The sequence below is a fragment of the Neopsephotus bourkii genome, unplaced genomic scaffold (genome assembly GCF_033783945.1).
Source record: "Neopsephotus bourkii isolate Nb327-2 ecotype Australia unplaced genomic scaffold, CSIRO-AGI_Nbou_v1 NB_1139, whole genome shotgun sequence".
Lineage (NCBI taxonomy): Eukaryota > Metazoa > Chordata > Aves > Psittaciformes > Psittacidae > Neopsephotus > Neopsephotus bourkii.
Window position 1 is genome coordinate 1,857,205 of NW_026901625.1, and position 18,946 is coordinate 1,876,150.

Here is an 18,946-nt window from a genome sequence, read left to right on the forward strand (position 1 = left end):
CTGCCAGAGCCAGCAATGCTGAGCATCAATGCCCTGAAATGGTGATGCTCCACCCTGAGTTACTGTAAAGCAACTCTATCACACAAACAGGACTGGAAAATCCTACCTCAAACCCAAGCTGCTTCAATGAATTATCCAAAATAACTCAATTCATCCTTTCCTCCTCCAGCCTGGGCCCTGGGACTTGCCAAAGCAGGTAAAACATCACCCGGGATTCCAGGCTCTGCAAGTTCAAACAAGACCAAAGGCAAGGAACAGTCACCTTTACAGAGTATCTATTGCAGATCAATACAGCATGAAGGCAAAAAGCAGCTGTGATCAGCTGGGTGCTCAGGAACAGGGGATCCCAGGCACAGTTCTGTGTCCCAACAGGGCAGGGGAGCTCAAACGCTGCTCCGGGCTCTACTCTGCCTGTTTCAGCCTGTACAGCGTGGTCCTGAGTTCCAGGGAGTGAGGCTGTGTTACAGATGGAGGCACATGGAGGCAGCAGGGCTGGCTAAATACAGAGGAGACAGAATGGTAACAAAGCACTACAAAAACTGCTGGAGCAACCCTCTGTGATCAGGGTCAGGGACAAGAACGATCTCAGGACTTCCAGGGCCTTTCCAGTTTAGCCTGAAGCTAAACTACACCAACCTGTGCTGAGCTGGGGCAGAGCCCTGGGTTCCCTGGAAAACAAATCAAACCAGCTCTTGCAGGAAATGGTGCTCTGAGTCATGGGACATTCTCTGCCCTAACAATGTGTTAGGGGACAGGACTCTGCTGGAAGCACCTTCTCCAGGATGGGATGCACAACCTGCTCCTGCTCCACACTACACCATCACATCCTCACAGCCGGTGACATTCATGTGGGCAGCATCATTTGAGCTCATGCTCTGTGGTACATGCAAGGTCTCTGCTCAGCAGCTTCTTCAGAGGCAGAAAAGCTCCACATCATGCGATCCTGGACCCAGAGCAATGGGCTGCCATCAGAAGAGTTCAAGCTGTTTAAAAGCTTATCTCCCCCTAAAAACAAGGGAGGGCACGGAGCATCCCTGCCAGCTGGGGCACGTGTGTCACTCGCTGTCACAAGCTCACCCTCTGCAACACTAACACCTGCTTTTATAACCAGGCCCCTTCTCTAGGAAGGCTGCTGGAGCCCTGCTGCCACGTGAGGTCAGGTTCCCTGCACTCTTCCTCGGCTCTGAGGTTTCTGATGGAGCAGGATGCATGTGGTGGAGGAAGCACCAAGAGTTCATCAGCCTCGGGCAGCTCCCAGTGGGAGCTGGGACATGAACTGGGAAACAAACCCGCTCCAGTGAGAGCAGCCAGAGTTGAGCAGGATGTGACTCCTGTGTGAGTGGCTTTGTTTTACTTCCTCTGATCTGACATTTGCTTTGTTTGGATTAAAGGCTCAGTCAGGGGCACTTTACCCCTTTCCGAGGACACCTTCCTCATGCAGCAGCTTTCCATGTAGCTGTTGAGGTGTGACACCAGTTAATCAGCACTGACCAGGCTGCAGTGATCCTGCTCAATCAGCTTTTACCTTCTCTCCCCAGAGCTCAGAGGAGCAGAAAGCGAAGTGGAAATCAGGGGCAGAGCACTGAGTGCAAGAACACTTAATCTCTTGAAACACAAAACCTCCATTAAGGAAAAAGGATGCTAAATGAGTACAACCATAGAGCTGGGATGAAACCCGAATGCTCTCCATCCTTAGGCCAGGGACAGCCTATGTGCACCTTGTCATGGAAACATAAGGGGCACAAACCTGGAAGGCAGTATGAGACCTGGAGCTGGAAGCACTTAAGCTGCATGGAAAGAAGTCAGGGGTAAGAAATGCTGTCCCATGTTGTAAACTTTTATTCCTGATTTCAGGAATTAAAGCATGTTTCCTTCCACCCAATCTTTCCATTTCCCATTTTAAGTAAAAGCTGACCAGCAAAACCACCTCCCCACTCCAGCCCATGACTTAAAATACTGGGTTTGTTAATTGCCATGTTTGCTCCTAAAAGCATTTCAGGAATTCCAAATGAAATTCCAACTCTCATCCTGAAAACCCCACACACAGAGGCCTCAGGGGTGACTGGTCCTCCCCAGCACAGGACCTGCATTGTCCTCCTGGGTACTTATCCTCCTTAACACCACAAGTGCAGTGGAAGTCACACTGCTTTCTGCTCCTGATGCAGCTTGCTCCTCCCCACACCTCCTAGAATTAAAACACAGGGCTTGTAGCACATGTGGTTTGATCCTGCCGGGGCAAAGTACAAGTGATTTGCCCCATCCTGGCTCCCGTCCCCAGGCTGGAGCAGGGAGCACAGCCTCTCGTCCCAGACCACATCACAGAGCTCATGCTTGTCACGGACAAAGTCCAGCAGGCCCTGACCCTTGGCCACACACGGGTGTGGAAGATGAGGCAGCACATCTTTACACCTGAGCTGCGCTCCCACCAAGGTGATGCTGTGCCACAGTTTGGGAGCTGTCACCAAGAGGCAGAGGTCAGCTCAGTCTTTTGGCTCAAGTTCCTCTCTGCAACCCTGCAAAACCCAAAGCCATGGCCTGGGCTAATGGAATGGGATCTCCAGTGGCCACTGAGGCCAAGCTGCCACTTGGCATGCAGCAGCCTCCCAGCAAGGGCAGGATGGGCCCCCAGACTCACAACTCTGCACAAAAGCATTACAGATCCATGAGATCTCCACACAGCTTCTCTTCTCCAGCCTCAACAGCCCCAGTGTTCTCAGCCTGTCTTTGTATGGGAGGTGCTCCAGCCCCTGATCACCCTTGTGGCCTCCTCTGGACTTGCTCCAACAGTTCCATGTTCTTATGCTGGGACACCAGAACCGCACACAGTGCTCCAAGCGGGGGCCTACTCAAGTGTCATCCTCCCACCATGGTTGCCTCCCATCAGCTCTCCCCTGGAGCTTCCATCACGCACCCGCAGCGTGCCCAGGGCAGGCATCTGCCATCACAGAGCTGTGCCCCTGCCAAGGGACACAGCTGAAATCAGAGCTGAGCCTTCAGCAGCCCTTCTGCAGCGCTGGAAACACTCCTGCAAAGGGCAGAGCTCCCACTGCTCCCATTCCAAGGTTATCCCTGTGCATGATCCACCCCAGCAGGAGTTAAATGTGGGTTCCTATGGGCAGAGTTGCAGCCTCCAAAGCAACATGTGAAGGCAGAGGTGGGATGCAGAGCATCATCTCCCTGAGCTGCTCCAAGCGGATGCACATCCTGGCCTTCCCCAGGCCCGTGATATTTAGGTTAAGCCTGAGGTGCTTATGCTGCTTGGTAAGTTCAGGCAGAGCTCTTCCTCCAGATGACGTTTGACTTCATCAGCTCTCCCAGCTCCAAAGCCGGGTTTAATCAAAGTTGCAATTAAACCTGACAACCTCCTTGTGCAGACTCTCCTAAATAAGATTAGGAACAGCTAAAATTAGTCTAATTTAGTGTTAATCATTAATCCTTTTATCCACTCTTAATCCAATTTAAATGTCCACACAAGGAACTTGCACAGACTTTGTTACTCAAATTTGAAACAAAATTAAATGTTATTTAGTTAAATCACCACAATCTGAGTGCTGCTGTAAGAGGTGTTTGCCATAGAAGATTATCAGCCGTTTGGCTAACCCTCAGCATCATCTCTGTGCTCATCCCATGGCTCCACCTCTTTGCATGGGCATCTCCATTGGTATTTAACAAGTAAAATGTACCTTTCCCAGCCTTAAGGTTGGAAAAAAGACCTCCAAATGTAAGGTTTAGCAGGGTTATAAAAGGCAAGACAAAACCCAAAAAAACAACCCAGAAAAACCACCATCAACAACCTTTTTTTAGGCAAAACGTCACGATTCCAACACTTCCCACTGACCTTTGTTTCTGGGGCTGTGCTCTGCTCTCTGCTGTTTGTGCAGGGCCCCAACAGCTCAGCACTGCTCATTGCTGCGAGGAGACAGCCCATCTTAACACCCCAAGTCGCTGGTAGCCTGGCCATGCAGGCAGCTCTGTCTGTAGGGATGGTGACCCAGAACTCCCCCTGTCTAATTGCTGTCTGCTCCAGCTAGTTGTTCTGCAATGGTCGGTTTTCAGAGCCTTGCAGAAGAGAAAACACAGTCTGAATGCAGGGATCAGCTGTAACCTCTACTGCCAAGTTGGCAGAGAAGATAAGGACCTTTTATTTAACATAGAAAAAACCCAAACCCAGACACTGAGGAGGGCCAGACGAGTCTTTAGCAACTTTTACAGCCACTCTTGCAATCAGTTTCCTAAGCACATCCAAAAGCCCGAGTTTTCAGCAGCAGCCTTTCTCTGCCTGCTCTGCAGTCATCTCCCGCTCAGCACATGGGCTGCAGAGGGGAAAAAGGATGGACGTGCGGGATGTGAGGAGTGAGGGGTGACTCATCCCAGAATCACTTAATTACAGAGGACATTGTGGGTTGGAAGGGGCCTTAAAGATCATCTAGTTCAACCCTTCTGAGTGGTTTAGGGCAGAACTTGTGTAGGATTAACCCCGCAGGGCAGTCCTTCAGGAAGGAAAGGTGTGCAGATCCTCCAGCACAAGAGAAAAGAGATGCAGCAGTTCCTCAGAGCCCTCTTCTGCCCCTTTCCCTTCAGCTCCAGCTTGCTTCAGGCTGCACCACATCAGGGGGTACAAACAGCCCTGGATGCCCCTCCTGGAGATCCAGCCCGAGGAGCCACCAGCAGCCTCCTTTACAGTGGGAAGGCTCCCACTGCGCTTCACCTCTTTCCACACAGAGCCAGGTTGGAAGGGGCTTGGAGCAAGCTGCTCTAGTGGAAGGTGTCCCTGCTCCTGGCAGGGGGCTGGAACTGGGTGAGCTTTAAGGTCCCTTCAAAGACAAACCACTCTGTGGTTCTGTTATATACCCACCACCCTTTAAAGCGTTGATATTGCATCAGCCCAACACTGTATACTATACACTGCCCTGGCAGAGCAATTCCCATCATCTCAACCACACAGATCAGATGAGAAATCTTTCCAGATGCCATCATCTGCCCTGCAAAAGCAGAAGCTGTAAATCTCAGCAACTTCTTCGTGGCTTTAGTAGTTTCCACATGCATTCTGGTTCTTCCAGCCAGAGCAGTGTATGTGCATGGATGGAGCCACGGGTGGCTGCAAATGATGCAACCTGCAGTGTGCTAGTGATGCAATGAGCTCAGGCAGCGAAGAAATGTGATAGTGCAGCCTTTGGTTTTTCCCCAAAATGGAAATACTCCATCCTTCAGATGAATCACAAGGAGTGACACAGTGGGGGTTACAAAGTTTCCCCATCAAATGCAGGAAAAGTGAAAAGTGGGATTTTAACAGGTTGCCTGTTACCTTCACTAGCTTAGGAATTGGATGCCCCATCCCTGCCAGTGCTCATGGCCAAGCTGGATGGGGCTTGGAGCAACCTGGCCTAGTGGAAGATGTCCCTGCCCATGGCAGGGGGTTGGAGCTGGGTGAGCTTTAAGGTCCCTTCCAGCCCAAACCAGGATGTGATTCTATGCATTCCCAGCTACTCTTTTATTTCTGAGACATCAAGGTGCTGTCACACATTGTGCCTACCCATTTCTAACAGCTCTCCTTGCCATGAACTCATAGAAACCTTTAACAAACATCTCTGCACCTTGTCCTGAGCAATGCCTTTGTTCATACCTTCTCTAGGGTAATCAGTTGGGTGCTTCACCGCCAATGCCTCTGTTATGCTTCACCAGGGCACGTTTTTACCCACTTCCCTGCTGTGCCGGAGCCGACCGCGCACAAACCCAAACCTTAAACCAGACCATGCGCAGATCCAAGCCCTGGACTCAGGCACTCGCGTATTTTACACGCTGTGGTCGCAGACTCTCACCTCTGAGTACCAGCTCCGCAAAGCTCCTGTAACACATTCAGCGTTCCTTACAGGAGCAGCGTGGAAAAGCATCCATAAGATCCCTGGCTCTGGAAGCAGGCAGCGGGGGGGGGGCGAAGGGCGCCAGGGCGTTCTATAAAACGGAAAACTTAAAGGAAAAAAAAGAGAGGTTTTTTTTAGCCTGGCGGGATCAGGGCCGGGAGCTGCCAAGCCGGTGGGGGGGGAAGCGGCTCGTGCTGGCCGCGTGCTCGGGGCACCCCGCCTCCCCCTCTCCGGGGCTCCGCCTTGGTCCCGCCCGCCCGCCCCGGCGGCGATATAAGGCAGCAGCGGCGAGCGGCGGGGAGCAGCTGCCGAGCGGAGCCGAGCCGAGCCGGGCGGAGCCGAGCCGAGCCGAGCGCAGCCGAGCCGAGCCGAGCCCAGCCCCGCCAGCCCGCAACCTTCCCCGCCCCGCAGCTGCCGCCGCTGGGTAAGGAGATGCGGTGGGATGAGATGTGGGGTACCAGGGGATGCTGGGCGAAGAATGGAGGGGGTCTGGCTGGATGGGAAGGGTCTGCCCAGCCGGGACGGGGGGGGGCATGGGTGGATGTGTTTTCGTGGAGTGAGCCTCTAGGAAAAACCCCAAATCCGAACTTAAAACAGAGCTGGGGAAAGCTTGCATTGCTTGGAGAGCTCTCAGCACTACAGGGAAAAAGCAGCTGGATTTAAATGTCCCTCTCCTTCTTTTGTAGACCTGACATCGTCCAGATCCACTGCAATAAAGAAAAATGGAAACCATGCATGAGCTGATTCCCTTTGCCAAAGAAATGCTCAGCCAGAAGCCCAACAGGAAGATGGTCAAGCTGTACATGCTGGGCAGTGTGCTGGCTTTCTTTGGGGTGGTCATTGGTCTGGTGGAGACAGTGTGCAGTCCTTTCACCTCTGAAGGGAGGCTAGAGGAGGAGAAGAGACCTGCCCCGAGGCAAGAGCAAACGCTTCCCCACAAACAGGAGGATCTGATCTTAGGAAAGAGCAAGAAGCCGGGAGTGATGCAGAGGGCCCTGGTGACCAGGCAGCACGCCTCCTAAGAGCCCTGCACCAGAGGGGTGCCCAGTGAGCAACCAAGCACAAGAGACTCTGCTGTCCCGTTGTACCTGGTGGTGGTTCCAGCAAGAAGAGAGAAGTGTTGGCTGAAGGAGGAGACCGCAAGTGCAAGACTTGGAAGAAGTGAACGGTTATATTTGCTGCTGTGCAGCAGTGGGGAAACAATACCTTTTGTTGGTATAAACATGTGCAAGATGCACAGCATGGTTTCTTATTTTTATTACAGATGCATTTTACAACATTTTGCAAGATCAATAAATATTTTATATGGTACCAATGCTCTCGAGCTGTGTTTATTCTCAAAGCCATCTCTGATGTGCAAATAGGAGTCACTGGCACCTCTGGCTCTTCTGCTGGGGTAGCTGAGGGTGCCCAGGGAACCGTTGAGGGTGGTGACTGCACCCTCACAATAAACCCCACTCCTGAGTCTGTGCTGGGGCTGATGGGCTGGCATTTCTGTACCTCCAGCAGCTGCTCCCCTTACAAAACAGTCCAACTCGGGTGGTGGGAGAAGGTGGCATTTGCCTTAGGAGATAAACACACCCCAGGTTGGAGGCGGGGTTGTATTTCATGGGGTTATGTGGGTTTAATGGCACACATTTGTCTCTGCCATGGCCCAGAAGTGTTTGAACCCACCCCTGTCCATCCCCCAGCAATCCACTAACAGGGTACGGCCACCACACAGCTTGAAACCTTAAAACTCAACTATCATTCATTCCCAGGATCCCTCACAACCCCCCCCCCCCCAGCCACCTCACTGTGCAGAGTAATGTTAGCTTCCACTGTTAGAGAGGTGTCACAGACAGGAAAAGTGAAGCATGGAGAGACACGATGGCAGAGCCAGGCGGGAGGCTGTGGAAACAGATCCAAGCTTGAGGGCACTGCCACCCTCATGAAAGCACTTGCGCCCTTTCCTGAGCCTAAGAGGAATCTGGCATTAGGGACTATGGAATGTTATCCCAGGGAGCCAGAGCTGAAAGAGTCTGACTGCTAAAGAAGGAAGGGAAATAGCCCTGCCAGTCATGGCTGTGACAGAAAATCCCTCTTTATGTGTGGGACAGAAGACTGGAGGAGGAATCCCACCGGGTCTGCACAAAAACTCTGCTCAAGCTTTCAATCAAGTGTAAAGCACCTTTTCTTCATGCAAAAAAGAACAGAGTCCACTTAAAAATGGCCTTTGAGAAGTACCTTTCAGTCCATAAGCAAGCCTTAGGTCTCTAGCAAGGCTGAACAATCCAACACCTCATTGATACCAATGGAAATTTCATGGGAAGACATGGAAGAACTCAGGCCTGAAGAAAGCCATAAACTGTTGAGCATCCACCATCCTCCCCCCACAATTCCACATGTTATATGTTTGTGGCACAGGTTCAGGGACAGGGAAGGCTGACCTGCAATTCCCAGTGGCACACTTGAACTAAACAGTTCACAAATAGATTAAACAGAGATCAGAATCACATCTTTGCCTAAGGTAGCTGCAAACTGTTCATCACACACTGGTTCCCAAGATTAGCACTTCTGCACCAGTTCCACGTGTCTCATCCTGCCTTACAGGATAGGGAAATTTAAAAGATGAGGAGATGGAGCAGAGAAGCTGTGGCTGCCCCACCCCTGGCAGTGCTCAAGACCGGGTTGGACAGGGCTTGGAGCAAGCTGCTCCAGTGGAAGGGGTCCCTGGCAGGGGGTTGGAACTGGATGTGCTTTCAGATTCCTTCCAACCCAAACCAGGTTGTGATTCTATGAAGATTCCCAGCACACACATGGCCTCCTCTCATCACGCTTGTGTCCTGCTGCCCACATCCCCTCTTCACAGCGATCCAGCCGCAGGGTTTAGGAGCTTAAAGCAAAGAGGTTTGTGGAGCAATCAAAATAGCTCCTCCTAAGACAGCTAATGGGATTAAACAGCTAAATCACCACACTGCACCGGCAGTTCTGGAGCCACCTTGGTGAAGCCATGTCCTGCAGAAGCCAATCTCCTGCCTCCTGACGTACTACAAGTTCAGAGGTTGTTACTGCCCACATATTACCCTGAAAGGGGAGCCCAAGGGGTCAAGCCTATGCGTTCCCAGTTCCACAGAGGATTGTGCTAACATAAGGCAGGTCAGGCTCCCTGCAGAGTGGTGATTCAAACACGTATTCATGGCTCATTTTACCACAATGACCATCTTTCAGCCACAACGATAAATTCAGTGTGCATGGAGGTTTAGTAATCCATTCAACACCACTTCAGCTGTGATGAACAACAGACCTGCCAGATGGGTTAGATTAAAAGGCTTCAGCAAACTTCCCTGCCTTTAAACCACAGCACGGCTTTCCAAACCAGCCTGTTTCCCAGCTCCACCTCCCAGTCCTCCCTCACAGCAATATTCCCCCACCAAATCCTGGCCAGTACAACTGGCACAAACGCAGCCAGCAAACGGCATCCACACACAGCAGAGCACGGCAAAGTCATCCCAAAAGTCCCTGTGTGAATTAAGACAAACTTTAAGGCCTGGGATATACCAACCAGATGAACAGTCAGTACTAGTAAGGACGCATCAGGCAAACTACATAAAGCATAAGGAGCATTTAAGGCTAAGTTAAACCAAAGTCCTGAAGGATTAGCTCTTGAGGAGAGCCCCATGTTGCCCAAAGTGTGAGCTTCATTGCTGAGCTTGCATGAGGTTGATTTCTGTTTGTTCTCTTTAAGGCTTGTCTGAATCTGGTTTATCCCGTGACTTCTGGTGCATTAAATCCTCAGGGGAACTGCAGCTGGTGTGAAACGTGTTGAGTACTTGTACCCATCCTGCAGCACCTCTTCAAAGATCCTATTTCAGCCTGGAACTGCTGTCCAGGCTTTCATCACCTGAAGCTGAAGGCCACCCAAGAGGCCAGCCCTCCCTCACAGGCCAATTGCTCCAAAGGCACGAACCAAGTACCTTAGGAGAGCTCTCACTTGCTATCTGCAGTTTGCACCCTGGGTATTTCAAGAGCTGCCAGGCTAAATTTAGGGGCCCAGATACGTATATCAGCCTCTGCCACCCAACACCAAGGGGACTGGGAACATGGGCAGCAGCCAAGACCCAAAGCAGCCACAGTACCAACAACCGCACATCAAGGCAGCAATTCCTGATTTGGTCACACTGGTTGCGAAACCCCCAATGATTTAGTGCTTAGAAATGACCTGAACACGACAGTACTTTACCTACACCAGCAGTAAGAAGCAGTGTCGTGTCAACCCAAACCCAGCCACAGAGGCATCAATCCTAGGACCTGAGAGTGCGTTTTCCAGGAGCAGCAGAGCCGTGACAGCGATGGTGCTTGCAGGAAGTCAGCACTGCCTGCGGGACACGGCAGCACGTGGCTGTGCCAAAACACACACGCATCTGTCATGGCTCAACAGCATTATGTTGACATGCACATCAGCCTAATGCGAGTGAAACAGAGGGCAGCGCTTGGTAACGGTGATATTCCTACCTGTAAGAATCCCAGCCTGGTTTGGGTTGGAAGGGAGCTTAAAGCTCATCCAGCTCCAACCCCTGCCATGGGCAGGGACCCCTTCCACTGGAGCAGCTTGCTCCAAGCCCCTGTGTCCAACCTGGCCTTGAGCACTGCCAGGGATGGGGCAGCCACAGCTTCTCTGGGCACCCTGTGCCAGTGCCTCAGCACCCTCACAGGGAAGAGCTTCTGCCTTATATCCAACCTAGATCTCCCCTGATGAAGTTTGAACCCATTCCCTCTTGTCCTATTGCTACAGTCCCTGATGAAGAGCCCCCTTCAGACAGAAGGCTGCTCTGAGGTTTCCACACGGCAAAGAAAGGGATTATGGTGTTCATGGTAAATTATGCTGGGAAAGCTGGCTAAGCAAAATACTGTTTAAGTATTTAAGCAAGCGGAGGATGGGGAATCCTCTGCATTAACAAGGATTTGATAATGAGCTGAAAGAACCAAGTATCACTCAAAAGAGAACGACAGAAGTGGTATCCCAACCCCTGCCAAGGGCTCCAAGTCCCCGAGCTGCGTGCAGAAGCCTGTTGGAGCCACAGCCCTGCCCTGGAACGTGCTCCCTGCAGGCAGCACGGGGCTGTGGGCACAGCGGGGGCTCTCCCGCAGCTCCCTCCTGTGCTCTGCCAGCTTGCTGTCAGGACAAGTTTCCTTCATCCCTGCGTTTCCTCCAGGCGGCACTAAATGAAGAGCTTCCCCTGTGCAGAGCGGTTGGAGCAACGCCGAGCATCACCCCCTTGAGAAACACGCTTCAAAGAGGCGAGCGATGCAGAAATGACTTCCAGTGGGGGGGGGGATGATACATCCTTCATAATCTGGGTAAAGCAGTTTCAGAAGCAACAGGCATCTCCCCCTTGCTCCCAGTGCTCCCACTCACAGGGCTGGAGCCGGACATGCCACTGGGCTCCCTCTGCCAAGGCACTAATGTTTGGCAGCACAGGGCCAGCACCAGCTGAGACGGGAAAACACTTCTCCATAGTCTCCTCTTCCTGCCCTGCTCTCCCTCCCGTCGCTCCCCACCCCCAGAGGAGGTTAAAACCACTCAAAAACAAGCTCTTACGTTGCAGAAAGCAAAACAAACCCAGAAAAAGCTGCGAGTGGGAGTGAGGAGCAGCAGCACCCTGCAAGGGCGACAGCGGCCAAGAGCAAACCCACGCAGCAGCCAAGGGTGGCCAGAGCCTGCAGCACGGTCCCCAGCCCCGATGGGGACCACGCCAGCATCCCCACGCTTCATTTCCACACGGGACACCCTAAGTGGCACACGCAAAACTGGTGCTATAAAAAGTGTGTGCCCAAAACATGCAGTATTTCAGTCATTATCAGCTACTTTGTCTTGCATGAAAACCAAACCCAAACCCACAAGTCTCATTAAGCAACACAGCAGCAAGGCAAGAGAAGCATTTGGCTCCGTACCCAGCAGACTGCCTCCAGGCCCACGTCTCCCCGTGCTGATGCAGAGCAAGGAGCATGATACCTTCCCCACACGCTTGCAGACAGTGCACAAAGGTTGTCAGTTATTGCTTTACTGCAGTATCCCAACTCCAGTAATAAACAATACCTGGAAGGGGTCTCCCTCCGTGCCGACAACACAGACAAGATCACAGCTGAGGTAAGTGCATTCTGCTTTTCAAGCCAAGGAACAAAATGGTTGTCCCATGACCACAACCCAAATTGAAAGCAAAGGGAGTCAGGAAGCAGCAGAGCGACCATACTGGTGTTATTTGCCCAAGCTGGGGTGAGAGCTTCTCAGTTGAGAATGAAGTTGAAAGGCAGAAAAGGAAATAATGATCTATAAAGCAGAAGCAATGCTAGAGAGCCCCACTGCCCTACCAGGTAAGCTACCAATTTAACTCATCTTTCTTTGAAAGCTGCAACAGAGGAAAAAGATGTCTTTGAATAATTCCTCTGGCTGGTTAAGGCAGAGGGGTCCAAGAGGGACAACTGCAGCACTGTGCCTACATAAATCAGACCACGGTGCAGCCCCTACACTGCAGATGAGGCTCTGGTCTCAACAGGTATGCTTTCCCCTAACCAAGAAAGCAGAGGCTCTCACAGGACAGCTTCAGGAATACACAAATCCACCTCAGCATCCCCATTGCATACACATTGCAGGTACTTGTACTCTAGGATCAAGATCCCAGCACCAGACCAAAGCTTGCACATCATGCGCACCTATTGCATAAGACCGATGGCATTGAACGAGCTGCTGCAAAGACTAGGGGAGCGAGCAGATGTTACATGGTGTTTCCTCAGAATATAGTCACTTAGAAGTAAGTAAAAAGCTCTTACAAAACTCAGAGCAGGAACCACAGCAGCAGTAGAAATCAGAAGCCAGGATTTCACTCCAAACCTCCCTGCGCCTCAATGGCCCCTTCAGAGCCTGGGTGGCTGCATCCCTGGTGATGGGCTCAGCTCAGCCCCTTCTCCATCACCTGTCTCAGCAAAGTGGTTTTGGAGCTGTTTGGCAATGGTACACGCTGCTAGGTCCCTGCTCCCCAGCTTCAGGGTGCAGAACAGCAATGCTGTTCTGGTGTCTCCAACGTAATGACATAGAGCTGATGGAGCAAGTCCAGAGGCCACGAGGATGATCAGGGGCTCGAGCACCTCCTGTATGAAGACAGGCTGAGAACACTGGGGCTGTTCAGCCCAAAGAGAAGCTGCGTGGAGACCGCAGAGCAGCTTCCAGTGTCTGAAGGGGTCTTACAAGGATGCTGAAGAGACTCTTCATCAGGAACCAGAGTGACAGGGTAATGGGGAATGGGTTTAAACTTAAGCAGGGGAGATTTAGGTTGGATATAAAGAAGCTCTTCCCTGTGAGGGCGCTGAGGCGCTGGCACAGGGTGCCCAGAGAAGCTGTGGCTGCCCCATCCCTGGCAGTGCTCAAGGCCAGGTTGGACACAGGGGCTTGGAGCAAGCTGCTCCAGTGGAAGGGGTCCCTGCCCGTGGCAGCGGTTGGAGCTGGATGAGTTAAGGACCTTTCCAACCCAAACCAAGCTGTGGTCACAGCACAGGACCTTTGCTGCAGATGGTGCTGGCTGTCCTCCCGCAGCACAGCGGCCACCGGTACCTGACCCGCATCTCCCATGTGCCCAGCTGAGATGCCAGCGGGAATAAAAGGCGCTGTTTAACCACCTGCACCGGGGCTGCCTCTGATGTTCTCCAAGTGAAACTTGATGCTGCTCGGCAAAGACACACCTCTTCAGGGTGTTGTGCAAAATTCTGCATTTTAACGGAGGACAGGAAATATGAAAAGAGCCGGGCAGAACCCAACCGGCACCGCCGGCTAGGCCGAGGCTCTGCCACCCAAACCCAAGGGTTTGCTTCACTCAGCCAGCCAGCCGTGGCTTTTCCAGTGCTTTGGAAGTTGCAGCTCCTTCACTAACAGGTTTTAAAGGACTGGCATCGCTGTTTCCCTCTGCAGCAGCTCAGCAGAGGGACTTTTCCTTCCCTTCTCTCTTCATGCTTTATTTCCTGGCTCCACAGTGGGATGGGTCGGTTGCAAAAGATTCTCATTCCCTTTTTGGGACTGGTTTTGGCCTTCTGGTTTTATTCTGCGAGGGAGACTTTCAAACCGGGTAAGTATTAAAAGTGAATCTATCTTTAAGGAAAACTGTTTAAAGCCACATTTGAGTGTTTTGCATAGAAATCGTAACAGAGCTTGGACCAAAGCATGTCTGAGCCTTTGTGTGGTGGCTGATACTGGCAAGTTGTTTTAACAGATATTAGATCAAGATGAGCATGGACTATGCAGAAACGCTGCCTGAGGGAGCAGGTGAGGCAGCGGGTGTGAGAAGAGGGCTCTGGACACTCGATTTTCCATTGTATAGCACAAGAATTTACAAGCATGACTTTAAATGTTGGATTCTGAGTTCTGAAGCCTGCACTTTGTGGGTGATTTCCACTGCAAAATAGTCAGGGTGGTGATAAGCTGTGTCCTGACCTGTGGAAAAAGGTGAGGGTCCCCAAGTCACTGCAGGCAGTGAGGAGCTGCTTTCTCCAGCAGATGGAAAAGATGCCCTGGTGCTAGACCCTTTGCACTCACAGGCTCACTGAGCTTCCAGTTTACTCACTCTGAAAGGTGTTAGGGGAGGTTTTAATGTATATCTTTTCTAAATAGCATTTGGTAAGTTAAATCCCTGTGCCTTGGTCCACAGAGATGCTGAAAGGGAAGCGGGTGATTGTCACCGGAGCGAGCACCGGAATTGGAGAGGAGATGGCGTATCACCTGGCACGGATGGGATCCCACATTCTGATCACAGCACGGACAGAGAGCAAGCTACAGAAAGTAAATGGCAAGCTGAGCACTCATACATGCATTTTCATGGCAGTGCACACACTAACATGTGAAGGCCAATCTTGCATCACAGGTACATACACGAACATATGCCTGTGTACTCGCCATGGCACAATAGGCACAGTCACATTCATGGCTACACATCCTCATGCTGCCTGGGGCTCCTGCCTGCACAGAAATCCCTCTTTTGCAGACACATGCACTCTGCATAGCACATACTATGATATTTGAACTTGCTTAGTTATGTACACATAGGCCCATACACACAGGCTCTCTCAGCACACACACACCCTCATTCCATGGCAGTGATATACAATCTCCTGCTCACCTACACACATGCAATTCCAGCACCCATAAAGAGCCAGACTGCCTTGGGTAACGCATTCACCAAAGGAATCTGTTTTCAGGCTCCCTTTGAAGCTCCCAACACTCCAAACCACATCCCAAGGAACGCAGACACCCTCTTTTACTACCACACCAGGTTCCCTGGGGCAGGGCAGCGGTTTCTGATGCATGCTGTTGGTGCGACAGGTTGTGGAGCGGTGCCGTGAGCTGGGAGCAGCATCAGCACAGTACATCAGCGGCACCATGGAGGACATGGCCTTTGCTGAGCACGTGGTGAAGGAGGCACAGACCTCACTGGGTACGTTCAGTGACAGTGGAACATTGCATCTCACCTCAGACATGTGCCTTTCTGCCACGTGTCTGCTAAAAGAAGTGGGTGAGATAGAGATGGGTGAGACAGGAGGGAGTTTTTCCCCTTAATTCTGCCCCTTTCAGACCTGGCTTCATCACTCAAACTGAACTGCGCTCTCAATTTCAGCTCGGTGCCCTCGTGACATCCTGTTCCAGTACCACAGCCCTGGATTTCATCACCCCCAGGCACTGGGTTCTGAAACCATCAGGCCCACAGCAGCCCTGCTATTGCGGTCATAGGTCACGGCTGTGGAAACGCAGTATTTCAGCTCTGTGTGGAGCACTCCTCCTCCCCGGGCCCACAGGCACCTCCAGGGTGACCCCCTACTCCAAGGCACTTGTGTCTTGAACCAACAAAACCCCAAATCACAATAAAATACTTACTAGCAGCCACCATCTGGGCTGAACCCCTGCTCTAGAGACGAGAGGCCACAGCTCCGACCCAAAAACCTGATTTCTTTTGATTACATTCACTCTGCTCCCAGGAAAGGCTCTGGTTTATGGTTGCAGCCCTCTCCCACCCAGCACTCACGCTTGTTCCTCTGCTCACAGGGGGCCTGGACATGCTGATTCTTAACCACGTGGGCACATCGTACTTTGGCTATTTCGATGGAGATGTTGGGCACGTCCGAAAGCTCCTGGAAATCAACTTCCTCAGCTACGTGGCAATGACAGTTTCAGCCCTGCCCATGCTGAAGGAGAGTGAGGGCAGCATCGTGGTGGTCTCATCCATGGCAGGTAAGTGGGAAGTGAGGTAAGTGACATGGGATGCAGTCAAAAGACACCGTGGGCTGATTTTCACACATAGCAAGCAGAGTCCCAGGCATTCTAAAGGAGCCATAACTGCTTAACACACCCAAACACCCACACACACAACCTAAACCCCTATCTCTTTTGCATTTTCTCAATGGAATTTGTTCTCTGATACAATAAAATCACCCCAGTGTGCTTTTTGACAAGCCCTATAATTAAATCCCACATCCTGGTGTCAGGGCCATTAGAGCAGCAGAGCTCAAACACCCCCAGTTTTGGGGGAGGAAAGCGGAAACACAGTGATTTCGCACTGCATCAGTTCGCTGCGTGTCCATCTGGTTTGGTAGGTCAAGTTCCTGCTAATATTTGTGGAGGGAGTTGTTGACTGACTCTATTCACAAAACATGATTCTGTTTAATAGATTTCTGTTAAGTCAGGAAACTAAATTGCTAACAGATGTCCCCCCTCCCAGCCCGTATGGTGGTTTGTCCTCTGATCAGCTCAGCATCCAGAGTTTAAGCTTTGCTCCATCTCTCCCCCCTGAGGGTTTCATAGTTACTGCGGGTCACCCATACCCTGAGTAGAGACATGAGCCTTGGCCTTAAGACCTTAAAAGAGCTGGAAGCCGGTGGGAATATTAACACTGCTGTTCACGTGCCAGGATGACACGTTACTAACAGTAAAGTATGCTTCTAAAGAGTTCAGAGGAAGCCACAGAGATGCTGCAAGGGCTGGAGCAGCTCTGCTCTGGAGCCAGGCTGAGAGAGCTGGGCTGGGGCAGCCTGGAGAAGAGAAGGCTCCTGAAGGGGAGACCTTAGAGCAGCTCCAGTGCCTAAAGGGGCTGCAGGAAACCTGGAGAGGGGCTTGGGACAAGGGATGTAGGGACAGGGCAAGGGGAATGGCTTGAACCTGCCCGAGGGGAGACTGAGCTGAGCTCTTAGGCAGAAGCTCTTCCCTGTGAGGGTGCTGAGGCGCTGGCACAGGGTGCCCAGAGAAGCTGTGGCTGCCCCATCCCTGGCAGTGCTCAAGGGCAGGTTGGACACAGGGGCTTGGAGCAAGCTGCTCCAGTGGAAGGGGTCCCTGCCTGTGGTAGGGGATAGGAGCTGGAGGAGCTTTCAATCCCCTTTCAGTACAAACCAGTCTTGGATTTTACCCAAAAGGGAGTTTATCTGATGAAGAACAAAGGAGAGGTTCAGGCAGAGCAGCTTTCTGTGCTATAACAGACCTTCACTCTGTCTCCAGGTAAAGTTGGGTTTCCTTTTACGGTCCCCTACTCTGCAACTAAGTTTGCCTTGGATGGATTTTTCAGCTCCCTGAGGCAGGAATTCCATATTCAGAACATTAATGTTTCCATCACTCTCTGCATCCTTGGCTTCATCGACACTGGTAAGATAGTGCTGTTTGATCCAGGTGCTGAGCATCACCTCAGCTTCTCATCCTGCCCTTCAACTCCCTCTGCTACTGCTTCTCCCCTTTAACTGCTGCTGCTTCTTCTCTAGGGCAAGCAAAACACACCGCTCCTGGTGTGTGTGTGAGTCTACCTCTCTCTCCCCCCAAAACCCAACCTTACTGGGGGTTTTTGCCTCTTGCCCCATGCTATGTAAAGCCTGCCACTACTACAACCTGCAATTCAGTTGGTGCAAGTGTTCAAGGCAAGGTTGGATGGGCCTTGGAGCAACCTGCTCTAGTGGAAGGCGCCTCTGCCTGTGGCAGGGGGTTGGAGTTGGATAAGCTTTAAGATCCCTTCCAACTCAAATCACTCTGTTATTCCCTGTGCCACCCACCTCCCATTAACGCCATTCAGTGATGTAACAGCGGGTGGGAAAGCAAGCTCTGCACGCAGCAGAGGGGAGCCCAATCTCATGCATTTACTGTTTCCACGTGCAGACCAACAGGTCCACGTTTTTTTACAAGCCCTTCTTTGCCCGCTTCCCGTTACCGGGACGGGCCCCTCGGTCCCAATGCTCGCTCTCCCCGGGCTGAACCCTGAACCGGAGGTGTCCGTTCCGGTACCCAGCAGTGATGCTGCCGTTCCCCCTCCCGCAGACCGCGCGGTGCAGGCCGCCGCGGATGTGCTGCTCGTGCCCCCGGCACCGCGGGCCGAATGCGCGCTGGAGATCCTCAAGGGGGGAGCGCTGCGGCGGAGGGAGCTCTATTACCGGTACGGCTCGACCCGGCTCCCGCTGCTGCTGCGCGACTGCGCCGCCGAGCTGCTGGACCGCCTGGTGCGCAGCCGGTACCGGCTGGACCGCATGGGCACCGGCCAGCGCCGCCACCCGACCCCCGCTAACGGAGCTGCGGGCTCGGTTAACCGGTAGCTCAGGATCCCCGGTGCAACACCCTCCTCTACCGGCGGACACGGGTTCTGCCGCGCGTCGGAGATGCGGGGGGTTCCCCCTCCGGTATTCCCGGATGAGGGAAGCATGGGAACAAGCTAGTTATGAAATAAAAGTCTCTAACCCAACTGCGCGTTCGCTGCGGGGTTTATCCCTTCTTCTCCACCATGATGCCCCCGACTCGCCTTCCACAGGGAAGCAGAGTCCTTGTGATAATCCCTCACTGCTTCATTTTCGGAATTAACTACCTTTCAGCCTATTTTTTGCTGGCTTTACGCCCAAATTAAATGCACTCTGCTACCCAAATCAAACTTCCCAAACTCAGTAGATTATTACACAAACATTATAACTGAAAGATGCCTTCTAGATGCATGGAGCTGCTACACTGACACCCCAGGCTAAGAACTCAGGCACCATGAGTGATGCACAGGGAGTGCAAAACCCACGGCCCAAGTGGGCTCTACACCACCTCCAGTGCCCAAGCT

General features: G+C 52.2%; 2 protein-coding genes across 2 annotated transcripts; both read left to right on the forward strand.

The window, feature by feature from the left end:
- Positions 1 to 6,165: 6,165 nt before the first annotated feature.
- Positions 6,166 to 7,172, forward strand: G0S2 (G0/G1 switch 2). The gene is made up of 2 exons (XM_061362910.1): positions 6,166 to 6,285; positions 6,548 to 7,172. Exon 2 carries the CDS (start codon positions 6,584 to 6,586, stop codon positions 6,881 to 6,883), a length of 300 nt encoding a protein of 99 aa, XP_061218894.1. The 5' UTR covers positions 6,166 to 6,285; positions 6,548 to 6,583; the 3' UTR covers positions 6,884 to 7,172.
- A 6,323-nt stretch (positions 7,173 to 13,495) lies between these two features.
- On the forward strand, positions 13,496 to 18,482 carry LOC133217429 (11-beta-hydroxysteroid dehydrogenase 1-like). The gene is made up of 6 exons (XM_061362898.1): positions 13,496 to 13,957; positions 14,537 to 14,667; positions 15,208 to 15,319; positions 15,925 to 16,110; positions 17,368 to 17,511; positions 18,172 to 18,482. The coding sequence occupies exons 1-6, from the start codon at positions 13,870 to 13,872 to the stop codon at positions 18,441 to 18,443; spliced, it is 933 nt and encodes a 310-aa protein (XP_061218882.1). The 5' UTR covers positions 13,496 to 13,869; the 3' UTR covers positions 18,444 to 18,482.
- Positions 18,483 to 18,946: the final 464 nt, after the last annotated feature.